The sequence below is a fragment of the Sinocyclocheilus anshuiensis genome, unplaced genomic scaffold (assembly GCF_001515605.1).
Source record: "Sinocyclocheilus anshuiensis isolate Anshui unplaced genomic scaffold, SAMN03320099.WGS_v1.1 scaffold627, whole genome shotgun sequence".
Taxonomy (NCBI): domain Eukaryota; kingdom Metazoa; phylum Chordata; class Actinopteri; order Cypriniformes; family Cyprinidae; genus Sinocyclocheilus; species Sinocyclocheilus anshuiensis.
Window position 1 is genome coordinate 2697994 of NW_015549703.1, and position 15082 is coordinate 2713075.

Consider the following 15082-nt stretch of genomic DNA (forward strand, 5'->3'; position numbering starts at 1 on the left):
GAGAGTTATAAGACTGTGTATGGTGTAGACAAGCATCTTAAAAGCTGTAACATGAAAGGAATGTGTCTATTTACAGATTGGATTTTCCCAGCAAACAAATACATTTTAAATCAAAGATTCTTCTAAGTAAATTTCTTGGTACACTTGCTGTGAAAGTGTTGCCTCAGACTGTGATTATTTTTGCCTCCTCGTGTGACTCTGGCGGTGTTTGTTTCATGTGCGTGGGTGGGCCGTTGAGTCGGCAGCGCTCTGGTTAGATTGCCTCTGAACTGTGAGGATGGACAAAATTGGAACGCTCCATTTAAAGCGAGAGTTCACCCAAAAAATGTTCTCGTCATTTACTCACTGTTAAGTTGTTCCAAACCTATGATTTTCTTTCATTCTTTGCACCAACAATTTTAAATAATTTTCTGATTTCTATTTTCTATGCAATTTCTATAAATGGGGACTTAAGGGCTAACTCCGGCCCGATGTTGCACTAGGAAGTGGAAGTCCTGGAGCGCAAGGAACCACCGCGTCACCCTGGCGTAGGGCTCGCAGAACTGGCTCCGAGGTGAGCGCTGTCTTTACCTTCCGGAAGGCCTCCTCCGCCTCGGGTGTCCTGCACACCTTCTCTGGCTGCCCCTTCCTGGTCAGGTCTGTCAGGGGGGCGACTAAGGAGGAGAAGTTAGGGATGAAACAGCGATAGTACCCCGCCAACCCCAAGAAGGCTCGTACCTGGGACTTCGTGCTGGGTTTCGGGGAGGACCGGACTGCTTCCACTTTTTTTTCCTGGGGCTTGACTAGGCCCCGTCCGACCTGGAAGCCGAGGTACTTTGCCTCAAACAGGCCCAGGTGACATTTGCGGGGGTTGGCGGTGAACCCAGCCCTGCGTGGCTCCATCAGCACCCTCCGCAGACGGTCTAGGTGGTCTTCCCAATGCTCGGAGTGGATTACCACGTCATCCAGATACGCCGCTGCGTAGGACTGGTGGGGCCGCAGCAAGATGTCCATCATGCGCTGGAACGTGGCGGGAGCCCCGTGCAGCCCAAAGGGAAGGGTCCGGTATTGCCAGTGTCCACTGAGGGTGCTGAAGGCTGTTTTGGGCTTCCCAGGCGATCCAGGAGCTCATCCACCCACGGCATGGGGTAGCTGTCGAACTCCGAGACTTCGTTAAGGCGGCGGAAATCATTGCAGAAGCGGAGGGTGCCATCTGGTTTTGGTACCATAACGATAGGGCTGGACCAAGGGCTGTTAGATGGTTCAATTGTGGCGAGGGCGGCGAGCTGGTCCCTTGTCCCCACCCATTTCTTCAGCAGGTTAATTTGATATAGCTGATCTGCCTTCCGCCGTCCCGGCTGGCGGATACGGTAAGTGACGGGACCGATTTTCTCCGTGACGGTATACGGGCCTTGCCAGCTGGCCAGGAACTTGCAGGCCGAATTGGGGACAAGGACCATCACTCTGTCCCCCCGGCTGGTATTCTCGAGGCTGGGCGGCTCGGTTGTAATGTCGCTGCTGCGCCTGCTGAGCCTTGGTGAGGTGCTCCCGGACTAACGGCATGACCCGGTCGATTCGTTCCCTCATTTCTTTCACATGTTCGATCACAGAGCGGTGGGGTGCGGGCTGTTGCTCCCACGCTTCTCGTGCATATATATATATATATATATATATATATATATAATTTTGGTGCTTGACAGAGGAAAGTCACACAGGTTTTGGAATGAGTGTGAGTAAATGATGACAAGAATGTTCATTTTTAGATGAACTGTTTCTTTAAATCCTGTGTTTATGCCCGTGTCTTTGTGCAGGTGGGTGGATGGCCTGGTCAGTGTGGTCTGAGTGCGATGACTCGGGCCTGCAGCTGCGCAGTCGAGTGTGCGGGGCTCAATCCACACCATGTGTGGGAAACAGCTCCCAGCACCGAGACTGCAATGAGATCCCAGGTGAGAGAGAGCTATATATAAACACACACACACACACACACACACACACACACATATTCACCCTGGAAGCCCAGGTACTTTGCCTCAAACAGGCCCAGGTGACATTTGCGGGGGTTGGCGGTGAGCCCAGCCCTGCGTAGCTCCATCAGCACCCTCCGCAGACGGTCTAGGTGGTCTTCCCAACGCTCGGAGTGGGTTACCACGTCATCCAGATACGCCGCTGCGTAGGACTGGTGGGGCCGCAGCAAGATGTCCATCATGCGCTGGAACGTGGCGGGAGCCCCGTGCAGCCCGAAGGGTTTTGCTGAAGGCGGTTTTGGGTTTGGCAGTTTCGGAGAGGGGCACCTGCCAGTGCCCTTTTGTGAGGTCAAGTGTAGAGATGTACCGGGCCCTTCCCAGGCGATCCAGGAGCTCATCCACCCACGGCATTGGGTAGCCGGCGAACTCCGAGACTTTGTTAAGGCGGCCCTCAGACTCTATCGCAGCAGTGAAAAATGGCATTTCCATCGAAGTGCAGCTCATTACTTCAACCAAAATGGGAATATTTACTCTAAATGAGCATTTAAAGTTTTATTTTGCAAAATAGCTTGCAACGGTTTTTACTGACATTGGCTGTTCATTCTCAAATACATGCAATATTTGAATAACGTTATGCGTAATGGAACGCCTAATAATTTCATCACTTTCATGCGACCCGACTGATAGGCTTTGATGTGATTTCCTGTACTTTATCACTGCAGACCTGCTCATCCCTCAGGTATAAAACAGGAGACTTCCTCACCACTCAGATCTACAGCTCTTTGAATCGCCCCACTTCCAGGAAGGTTGCTTTTGAAAGGAGAAAGTAGAGTGGGATAAGATGGGGAATGATTGACATTTTGGCTGTAATTCAGCAAAGGGAGGCAAAACAAGAGAGCGTGTAATGACCTGCTCACAGGACTTTTTCTTGCACCAGCCTGCTTCATTTTTAAATTGTTGGTTTATGGTTAGATTGTTGGTCGCAACCCAAAATTGTTGGTCGCAACCCAAACGGAGCAACAGAACAGACAAAAAAGGCGCACTAAATGCATTAATAAAATAAAATGTGACTAACCATGCATAGTTACAATAGCAAAATAAGCTTATTAGCTTTTAAAAGGATGTTTTGTGTCTTTTGATGTTGACATCAAGGCTGCACATCCATTTTATAAAGATATGAATAATTTTGCATATTGTTGGGCCTATGCATTTCATGGAATATTGACAGTTTTCAATATTTGACCATTTTTCTTTACTTTTGTGTTATATATATATATATAATTTTACTATACTTAGTATGAAATAAAAGTATTTTAAATATACTTTTTTACTAGGGACAATTTTGACCATTTTATCCAAAAAGACTTGCATTGCATTCTGGGTATACGTTCATGTGGTCCCAGGAAAGCAAACCTATGACACTGGCATTGCTGCAGACATGCTCTACTGGTTGAGCTACACGAATTTCGATTTTGAAGCAAAACTACTTGACAGCTACTGCTCTAGATGGATGTCTGTGACTGTTCCGATGCATCTCGAACCACAATCGTTGTGTTTTTAAGATGCCTTGTCAATTTGAAAGATGTTTGGCATCAGTTCAAGACGTTTAGAAAGAGCTCAAGACCCTTGCAAGAGCTCATCCTGTGTGAACAGCCACTAACTATACATCTCTTTCTCTACACAGCCATTCTCCCGGCATCTAGCTATGAGAAGGACCAGCAGTGTGGGGGTAAGTGCTTTGTATAAACCGATATGTTTGTATGGTGTTCACCGCATGTTAGTATGCGCTTATGCATGCACGCTCTCGTGAATGCTCAAAGACATGTAGCAATGTGCTGCTTGTGTGTTATGTTTCATGTCAGCTCCTTTTCATCCCGAACTCAGGCAGAAATGGAATCGCTAAGCAAGTTTAAGTGAGTGAACGTCATAATTCACACTGCTGATCTTCAGTTTTCCATGTGTCGTGTTCCACGGCTCTTGTGGCTCTCCCACATGCGGAGGTGCTGCCTTTCCAGTGCATGCACCAGATGAAAAATACATGAGGGGGCACAGCGGTGCTTTTTAGGTTGCGGATCCAGGCCACATCGGGCAATGGCTGCCCTCAGAGTTGGCACTGCAGTGCCAATTTGGGGTTTCTCCAGGTGGCAGCACATATTACCCATCATGCTCCAGCAGTGCTGCTCTCCTGAGTGATCGTTGTCCAATTAGAGCAGTTCATGGCGGGGTATGGCGTTCGCTCTCCTCAATCACATTTCGCACTCATTACGGGTCAGACCAGCAGGATGCCCGGTCCGTCACATCGACCGGCTAATCACAGCACTGTCCCTCGGTACTGCATCATTCAGCCAGACGCTTTGAAGCACCTGCCTACCGCTGGTTGATGGCTACGGACATGTAGCGTTAATGATGAGGGATGCAATGGTGCCGTATCGCTCCGAATCCACTGACAAGGATGACTATATTGTCTCATTATTTGAAAAAGCATATTTAGTCAAAGGTCTGGATGAAAATGCCAACATATTACAGTTATTTGCAGACAAATGGTTACGGTAATATTGCCTTCTCTTGTTTTCCCAGGGTTCACTCTGCTTCACCTGATAGCTACAGGTGTGTCATGCTTCCTGGGTGCCGGTCTGCTGTCCTTCCTGGTGTATGTGTACTGTCAGCGGTTCCATAAGCCCTCGCAGGAGTCTGCCGTCATCCATCCCACCACTCCCAACCACCTCAACTACAAGGGCAACACCACACCAAAGAATGAGAAATACACACCCATGGAGTTTAAGGTCAGTGTTGAAGAAAATCATTCTCATAATGCTTTTTATGCAGTGAAAAGGGCTTAGCATGTTGTTGTTGATCATGAAGAAGACTCTCTTGAATGAGTGGGATTTTTTGTTTTGTTTAGTTGGTGATGTTTTCATTTCAGAAATTGTGATGAGGTGCAAAGTCATATAGAAGTTCTAAAATCATGCACACATTTATTTAGGGATGCACAGAAATGTAAATTCTGGGCTGAAATGGAAACAGAAATTTCTGGATGCACTTGACCGAAAACTGAAACGGAAAATGCTTTTTAATAATTATTCATTATTTTTATTAAATAATATAAAATAATTTTGTAAGACATTTTAATTTAACTCTTAACTAATAATTTTAATGATACTGAATTTAAAAAATACAAGCCAATAAAATAACCACACTTTTTTGTGGATCGTTTGCATGGGCCTTGAGCAACTCAATGGAACGCACATTCATAGAACAGAATATTGAGTGGAGCGTCACACCGCGCAGTGACTAAACCTGCAAAACCACTTAACACTGCTGGGTGGTGCAGCACGCCATACATTTTCAGCTGTAAAAAAAAAAAATTTAATTTTCAGCGGATAATTTTCAGCATTTCGGTGCATCCCTACTTCATAGTGCAAAATTCAGATATACAATGAATTAAAGTAGTTTGCAATGTAGTTGCTAAAGTTAAGATGGAGGGATAAAGACTATTTCTTGTCAGTATTGGCCTGGCGTATCCCAAATGCACTTTGCAGCCATTATAATGTCACAAAAGCTTTATTTTTCAAATAAATGCTGTTCTCAAACTTTTTATTCATCAAAGAATCCTGAAAAAAACATGCTAAAATGTGCTACAATAATACTGCACTCTCATTGATACTGAATGCATAATCAAATTTAGAAATATATTTTAATGAACACTCAAAAGGCAAGGATTTGTAGACCTCTTGGAAATAGCGGTCATTGTAATTCTGCAGAGATCTGTTCAGATTTTGTGTGAGCCTGAAGATAAGTTTCTAATGAATGCCGACTTGGAATCTGTGGCCTTAGAATTCCACATAAAGCTCAGTGGGCTTTGGCAGATTGCAGATCCTGTTTGTATTTATGTATTTTGGCAACTTTCAGAATCTTCTCAGCTGCATAAAAGTGTGTTTAACATATCCGTTTTACACATTTTACCATATTCAAATCTCTTTCACAGATGTGATCAAACAGATCAATGTTTCGATAGCACCACAGAGACACAGCGTTTACCGTTTTCATGGGAATGCGACCACAAATGCCTTTTATATACTCTCTGCATATTAAGATGTATTTCAGCGTCAGAAAATGACATTTTACTTTTACATTTTTACCCACAGATGAGCTATCAGGAAAAGTTGCGAGCAGCCAAGTAACCGACTCTATATCGTAGAGCACGCTCGTTTGTTTTGTCTGAAATGAGCATCACTAGATAACTGATAGTTTGGAGATTACTGCTGGTTTCACTCTCCCCACGGCCGCTTGTTTAGCCGCCTCTTCTGGCTGCACGCGGTTCCTGGCACACACTCCGTCTTTATTAATGGGCTTCATTAGGCTGTTTAAGCAGCAGCCGCTTGGTGGACTCCCACAGCTGGTTGTGACTGATCGTCGAGCTCATCCAATTAGTTTGGCTCGGCTTGCTCTCCCTCCACCTCGTGTCCTTGCTGTGACACCTGTGCGAGCCTTTTGCCACTTTTTCCATCGATCTTCTGCATGACCACTACTCACTCGAAACTCATTATGAGACTTGGCCAATACGAGTGGATCGAGAAAGAAGCGGCCATTGCAAAAGGCAGTCACTCGGGCCTCTGTCCACGCATTCCCAGGGCACGCCGGTGCGCAGATGGCTGTGTGATATTAACCGTGTGACATGGAGGCTCTCTGATTGATGGGTGTTTGAATAAGCATCCGTTGAGAGCCACGTCGTAAATCAGGATGAATATTCCGATTTCGCACAGGGAAGGGTTTGTCGAAAGCCTGCTAAAGATACCACAGTCAGGAAGATGTCATTTGGTATCGTAATAGCAGCAAACATTCCCTTCGCTTGTCACTCATTGACTCTTGGATAAAAACGTAATTTCATCTGTCTTGTTCAGACTGAAAATGGAGATCTCAGCCTCTTTATACAGCTATTGTTTGCCAGGTATTGAAAACTATAATTGTTGCACAGCAGTTCTCGGCTACGGTGAGTCACTCAAATCAATCTTGTATGTTTCATAGCTTCACTCCCACAGTAACTGAGCTGCAGCTTTTTTAGAGCTCGACAAATGATATTTCTCGAGAGCTCTACATTTCATACACACACGCTACTTTCATCCATGACCCCTGAGTTCACCACTTGGACTCCATTCAGAAGTGCCTTACATATTTAAAGGTGCAGTGTGTCATTTCTGCTTCACTAGTACCACCAAACAGAATCGCAAAAATAACCTGATTTCTCGAGTTTATCCTATTGTGGCGATAGGGTTGCTGTACAGTTGCTAGGGTTCTCTGAAAGATGATTAAAATGTCGCTGTGTGGTTGCTGTGGAGTTCTAAGTGGTTTTAACATGTTGATATGCGATTTCTACAGTGTTTTGAGAAAATGTTAGCATTTTGCTAGGGTGTTCTGCGTGTTTTTACGTGTTGCTATAAGGTTGCTAGGGTGATCAGAATGTATTTGTTGCTTTGTGGTTGCTGTGGTATTTCTGACCATTAGGAAAATTGACCATGGTTTTATTATAGTAAAAGTGTAGTAACCCTGTGTTTTTGTTTTTTTTTGGCTTTTTTTTTTCCTCTTTACAGAAGAGGATTAGGGCCAAGCAATAATAAAAAATAAAACCATCACAAGTTTAAAGTCATTAAATTTCGAGAAAAAAAGTCAAAATAAAATGTTGAGAATAAACTCGTTAAATTACGAGAAAAAAGTCATAAAATTTCAAGAAAAAAATTGTTAAATTATGAGAAAAAACTTGTTCAGTTTCGAGAAAAAAAGTGTTAAATTTCAAGTACAAGCCGAATTAAAATGCAGAGAATATAAATACACTCATGTCAGGTTCATTTCATCTCGTTGGATGTTTTCAAACAGTGTCTGCAGTGGCGAAGGTTGGACAATAATGCACATGGTTGTAGCATATGATGTGGTCGACGAGGGTTCGAAACCATCTTTTGCCGAACTCACTTTTCTTCCTTTTCTCATCACATATCACATTGGAAAAGAGGAAATCAATTGCCTAACGCGTGTTTAATAATAATGTATGAATTGCGTAGGTTTAGTGTTACTACAGTAAATCCATTGTAAATATTAATTTGTGGATTGAAAAGTATTCTAACTGGATTGTTGTTGCACAGTGTTTCTCCTGTTTTCCGCGTCAGCGTTGTTGAGAATGGCAGCGCTGTTTCATCTGCCTTTAAACTAGTTTAAATCACCTCTGGAATCTGTACAAATTTAAATAGCTTTTTCTCGAAATTTAACAACTTTTTTCTGGTAATTTAACAAGTTTTTTCATAGAATTTAATGACTTTAAATCACAAGATGGTTTTATTATTTTTATTATTGCTTGGCCCTAATCATCTTCCATACTAACCACAGTTTTACTATAAGTACCATAGTTAAACTATGGTTAGTGTAGCAAAGCCATGGTTAATTTGTGGTTTAACCACAATAATAATAACCATGTTTTTTTTACATGTTGCTATGCAGCGTTCTGAGTGTTTTTTTTAAACATAATTGTAAGGTTGCTAGGATTTAGCAATTAGCATGTTGCTTTGTGATTGCTATGCAGCTGCTGGTATGTTCTGGGTTGTTTTTAACACACTGCTGTGGAGTGTGCTGTTACATGTTGCTAGCCAGTTGCTGAGGAGTTGTATGTTGTTTTAACATTTTGCCATACAGTTTCTAGAGTGTTCTGAGTGATAGGATGTTCTTCAGTGGTTTTAGCATGTTGCTATGTGGTGGCTAGGGTGCTCTAAATGGTTTTTAAAATGTTGCAGTGTGGTTGCTGTCATTGATGGTGTTCTTTAGCATGTTGCCATGCTTGGGTGGTTTGTATGGTTTTTACCACGTTGCAGTTGCTGGAAAGTTCTAAGTGGTTTTAACATCACTATTGAGGTTTTTACAGAGTTACAGCATGTGGTTAGTGTGTTATTCAATGATTTTTAGCATCTTGCTGTGTGGTTGCTAAAGTGTTCTGGTTGTTTTTTTTTTAAATGTTGCTATGCAGTTGCTGGGGAGTTTTAAGTTGTTTTAACATGTTGCTGTGTAGTTTCTACAGTATTCTGAGTGATTTTTAGCACATTTAGCTCATTAGGTCGTTCTTCAGTTGTTTTAAGCATGTTGCTAGAGTATTCTGAGTGGTTTTGCAGTCGCTATGTTGTTCAAGTCAAAAGACCCCATTCGAAGGTCTATGATATTCTGGTCCTTAGATGTGGCTCTGGTCTCTCCTTCATTATAAGACTCTGCGATCTGCAAACTCATGCCATTGGTCAAGAGTCGAGACAATATTTGCTCAAATGTGCTAGTGGTGCAGATATTACACCCAATATTTTCTCAAACATGCTAGTGGTGTACAGCTGCTCAAATATGCTAGTGGTGCAGATATTACACCCTGTACCTTCAAGGAACTAGCTGGATAAGCGTTTACATGTGTTAAGCTGAAGTGTTTCCTGAAGGTGTGAGATCTTGCCGTGTGCTTTCAGCATTCTCATATTCTGTTCTTTTTAGTTCTCAAGGTCTCAAGAGGTTTGCTCAAGAGGTTTGCAGACTGATGGATAGTGGTTTGCCTCTCAGCTCATCTAACACTCCTTTATTTGTTTTTCTCCACAGACTCTGAATAAGAACAATTTGCTGCCGGATGAGAGGACCAACTACTTCCCTTCACCGCTTCAGCAGACGAACGTGTACACCACCACATACTACCCTACAGCTCTGGGCAAATATGACTACCGACCAGACTCCTCGCCGTCTCCTTGCAGAACCTATAACCACAGCTGAGACACGTGTCCCATCCGTAGCTTTATCGCCATCTCCTAAACGCCTCCACTTCCACCACCCACACACTCTGCACCCGATGAGGTGCTTATTCCAACATTCCAGCCAATTTTTCCCCTAAGATCTCTCCCCCGAGGACCGTGTCACCTAAGTCACGCCTTACGGTGTCCGACGGGGGAAAAGTCCAGTGATTCAAACAGCACTTTTTAAAGATTGTGTAGCTACACTGACTTTGATAAACTGATGTCTCGATTGATCGCTGCAGAACTCCCGTTACTGGAAAGAGGTTTTGCTGAAGCTCAAGGTGGGAAGACAAAATTGTTCTGGCATTCCGTACCACTCCAACAATATCCATTACAGGAAATGCAATCTGCCGCACTGTGGCAGTTCTTTTTGAAACTACAGAAGAAGAATAGGCGGACACCAGACAAAAGAGAGCAATCAATGGTGACATTATTAGGTTTGGTTAGAATGGCGGAATTGTTACCTTTGGATGCAAATGTAAGGACATCCCACTGACTTCCGACCTTTGACGGGCAAATCTCTGACAAAAGAGGATGGGTTGCAGGATCAATGCATCTCCTGGGTGAACTCTTCAGATACGAGTTCGGAAGCAAGCTGCAGAAAAAAGAACAGCTTAAAATAGGATGCTATTCAGAACGGACTCTTATCAGAACCGAAATATAGATTTTTTATCACGTTAAAAGGCCAGAAGAATGCGTCATTATTTCCCTGAAAAGTCGAAACGCCTTTCCTTCTTGCGAATGCATGGGAATCGAGGAATATTGCACCAACATGGAATATGCTTAGATCTGAAGCAAACATGTTCTACTCTCTTACTGTAAGTCCCGGTGGTCATATTAAATATGACTGGGTTCAAACTGAGACGGACTATATTTTATTATGAAAAAAATGTAGGAAATACTGATAGCTTGGCACTTGTTTTATACGATTATTTTAAAGAGGGAATTATTCAGCAGTTGTAGGATAGATGGACTATAGAGTTTATTTAAGATATGAGTTCAAACATTGATGGAGTTATACTGAACATTTCATATATTATTTTTTATTATTGTTTCCAGATGGTATATTCCTAACCACCATCACATTCATCAGAGATACGAACGAAGGTGTACACCGTTATATGAGCATCATATATTCATGAAATTGCCTAGAGAGTCAACAACACAGAAATGATCAATGGATCACTGTCTTTGTCACATCGAACAATATCTAAAAAATGAATCTTTGTGCAGCACTATGTGCTCAACTCAGATTTTATTTTGCCCATGTGTTGACATGCTTCCCAGCGGCATCACGCCCACATTCCAGAATCAACTCAACAGTTATCGATAAAAGCGATTCAGGAACGGCAACTCTCGTCGGGATATAGTATTTATGGTATTGCTTGGTTTCTAAAGGGCATTGAAAACTAAACTAAACTATTTTATCATGCTCGTTTAATGAATGCTAAGCCAGCCATGCTTTCAGCTAAGCATGAGTACATGGGTTGTAAATAAGTGATGTCCCACAGCGGAAAAAAGTAATGCCACGCAAAGGTTAGTATAATGTACACGTATATTGTAAAGCTAACACTGTTTTTTAAACGCCTTATAGTTGTAAAATAATATGTGCAGCAGCTGTGTAAATATACCAACCGTAGGGATTGTGTGGGGATGGAGCCTGTCAGTGTCCAGAGATTGACTGCAAGAGAGAGACCATCTTGTGGACCGACCCTGATCGATAACTTCAACGATTATTAATTAGAGTCCCTACAAAACTATTAGAGTGTTTGTACTTTTATTCATCTGTTCATAATTCATATGAATTGATTTTTGCCATTCATGACAAGGTTCACAAAATTAACATGAATTACGTTGCTTCAATATCATACTCAAATACAGTCTTTAATTGTTTTGATGCTGTTGGATCCTGTTCAAATTATTTAATGGGGATTTTTTTTATCTTCAAGATGCTTGCATACTGAGCCTTTTCATTGAAAAAAACAAACAAATCTACCGAAGAGTCCAAAAATCTGAGAGCATTACTGAAAATGTTCCTATTTTGAATTTTTATTAATTACATTTTTATTGCAAATTATATTAAAGATATGCTCACATACAAAGCCCTTTTCACTGAAAAAAATCTAAAGTCCAGAAAATGGTATTAATATCTTTTTAAATTGCAGATTATATTATCAGCATATTTTGCGTGAAAAGTTTAATTGAATTTTTTTTCTGTATTTTTACTTTCTTTTTTTTTTTAATCAGAAAACATTATTTCCAATTTTACCTGAAGTAAATCCCAGATTTGAAATGTTTTTCAAAGGCTTTTGGACTCATGAAAGGAAATCCAAGAATAGGCAAAACTCTAAGCTCATATTCAAAGTTAAAGGTCAAACTAAAATCCCCACATTTGCTCCCGTTTGCCTGCCCAGATAATATATGTTGGTCAAGTGCGGCTGCTCCGTGTAAGTCGGGTTTTGAAAGGAGTATCTCTGCTATTGAACACGCATAAAGCCGGACGACGCAGTGAGGCGCTCCATCCCTGCAAGGCTTGGTGCCCTTCTATGCAACTGACCTGGTGGTTAGATATGCGATGTAGACTGTAATCACTGCCTTTTAGACACTGTGAATTTTTGGTACTCTATATTTTTGTATATTGTACATTGTAAAAGATAATAAACCTTGATGCCAACCCGGTCTAACTTGAGCCGTTTCGTCCTTTCCCAACTACTCCCACACTACATCAATCTAGGTCACCCCGCTGTCTCTCGCAGAGTGAAAGGTACGCGTTTTCAAATTGTCATGTTTTTCAATCCAATGTCAGGTTGGCTATCATACACTCCCATTTGTATGTGGAGGGATTTGTTTGGCAGGCTGAGGGAAATTGGACCTAAATGCTGACAACACACACACACCGTTTTCCCGTCACACAATCCCTCCTCAGAGAGAAAAATGGATGTTAGTCTTTGACATGATACACTGTTTGCCCTTTTCACTCAAGACCTGATGGCATAAATATTGAAGTTGGCATCACTATACAAGATTTACCCAGTGAGCGTGGGGAGTTTATTCACTGCAAGTCTCTCTCATTGTTAAAGACAGTCTAGAGTTTTAAAAGAGTGAGAGTCAATAGGAACTTTTTCTTTTTTAAATGGGTGTTCAGATGATCAATAATTCTAGTTTGCTGTTGTTGCTCCATTCAGTCAAAGGAATAGTTCACCCAAAAACGGAAATTCTGTCATTATCTATTCACCCTCATGTCGTTTCAAACCAGTCTGACTTACTTTCTTCTCGGGAACACAAAAAGTATTTTAATCACACTATAGGCTGCTCTTGTCCATGCAGTTACAGTGAATGGGAACCCAAGCTTTCAAGTTTCAAGTATTGCACAAATTCATAAGAAAAGTGTCTTAAACGTAGTCCATTCAACTCATGTGCTATATTCCCAGTCTTTCTGCAAGAAAGAATACACTTTAAACTGTAATTCAGTGAAAATATTAACCTCCAGCGCCACTGTGTCAAAATCATTGAGTTGAATGCAATCAGATCAGTCCAGTTTGTGAATGAATCATTTTCAAGTTTTGAGAACTGGATCAAACTATTTATTGAAAAGATCTGACTTTTGGTCAATACAGAGCTAGTATGCAGCTCCAGAAGTAGTATGAACCATTTTTATGATGCTTTTGCATCCTTTTTGAAGTTTGAAAGCTCCAGTCCCCATTTGGTCGAGTGACCAATTCAAGTCCATTTCTAAGAACTATCCATTAAAAAGTTTTGCATTTGTGTTTGGAATGACATTAGGGTGAGTAAATGATGACAGCATTCATTTTTGGGTGAACTATGTGTGTTCTGAGATGTTTTTCCAAGCTCAGAATGAATGATGTCATCTTCCCGTCGTAAACAATACATAAACCTACTATTCCTCAGCATAAAAGCCAAATTTACCTCAATCTACCCCTCTGAGTCCAACAAGGCAACGCTTGGAGACGGAGGGTGAAGGCCAGACCCCGCTGCGCTTCAGCGGGAGGGCCTGGTCTCTGCACAGCTCTGCAATCATTTCAAAGTGGGTTTTATTGACGAGCACAAGGCTCCATCCATCACCCGCTATTTGCTGACAGACTGGCACTGACAGATGACCACCGCTGTCCTCCCCTGAGTGGCCAGCTGGCGTTATGCCAGGAGAGCACCGTATGCTGAAGGTAGGGGCCGAATCTGCGGCCCATCAGAGAAGAGCGGTGGCAAGGAGGGAGACAGATGCTTTTGTGGCTGGTTCTGCAAACCTCGTGGAATCAATTTGTGCTGCTGTCAGCACAGAGTCTGGGACTGCAGAGTAATGTGTCTTCACCAGGACTAGAATGTAACTTCCTTAACACACCTGGTATGAAGGGTAATCTTCTCCTAGTCTCATATGGAGTCTGAAAGGTGACGAAAAAGGCAATTAAAAATCCATTGTCATTGTCTTGGAAACGTAAACTTTGGATTCATGTTTGTTTCATACGTTACCTGGGAAGAAAAAAAAAATAGTCAAACATTTTAAAACAAGTAAATGTCAAATGTTAAGTAAACAGTTGTTGTGATGGTCTACTGGATATTCTCTGTGATAATTTCCTTTTTTAAAAAAAAAAAGAACATTTAACAAATATTAATAGTTTAAAACAACTATATAATATGGTTATATCAAATTGTATATAAATATTATATAAGAGTTAATGCATTAACTTACATTAACAACGAACAATACATTTGTTACAGTATTAATATCTGTCAAAGTTGATGAATGTAAAAATACAATTCATTGTTAGTTCAATTTAATTCACATTTATTTGCATTGTGCTTTTCACAATCGTTTCAAATATCTATACAGAAAATTACCATGTTCATGTTCATATTTATTGGACTAGAAAAAGTTTGAGTTTATCAGTCAAGTGAAATCAATAATCAGATTAGGCTACTTAATCCAGAAATTCAGATAAACACCATTCTTTCATGATGTTTGTGAACAAAGCTGAAATTGTTTTGGTGTTTGGGCTCCACAGGGAGACTGAGAGAGACTGTTTGCATGCTTACAAGATGAACAAACCAGACAGTTTGAGTGGGTCTCAGAACCATAAACAGCTCCTTTACGCACAGAATATTGCCTCTGAGGAAAAGAGTGGCTCTGCGCTGTGAAATAACAGATGCTTTGAAATGATTGATATCATCTGCAACCAGATGTTATTGATCGGATCTCTTCCGTACACAAGGAACCTACACTAGAATGATTTCACAAAACCTGTCATATTTCACACTGATATCAAAAGAATAAAAGAAAAATTATTTTGCTTAAAAAAAAATGTAGGGCCATATTTTAGGATTTTACTT

At 41.5% G+C, this 15082-nt stretch overlaps 1 protein-coding gene across 1 annotated transcript in view; it reads left to right on the top strand.

Annotated features, from left to right (window-relative positions):
• LOC107660660 (semaphorin-5B-like) overlaps nt 1-11750 on the top strand; it is a 141346-nt gene extending 129596 nt beyond the window's left edge. Inside the window, exons 22-25 of the mRNA XM_016450047.1 lie at nt 1791-1925; nt 3628-3672; nt 4521-4726; nt 9552-11750. Of these exons, the coding sequence (XP_016305533.1) occupies nt 1791-1925; nt 3628-3672; nt 4521-4726; nt 9552-9719 (554 nt within the window). The 3' untranslated portion in view covers nt 9720-11750. The remainder of the gene's footprint in view (nt 1-1790; nt 1926-3627; nt 3673-4520; nt 4727-9551) is intronic.
• Nucleotides 11751-15082: the final 3332 nt, after the last annotated feature.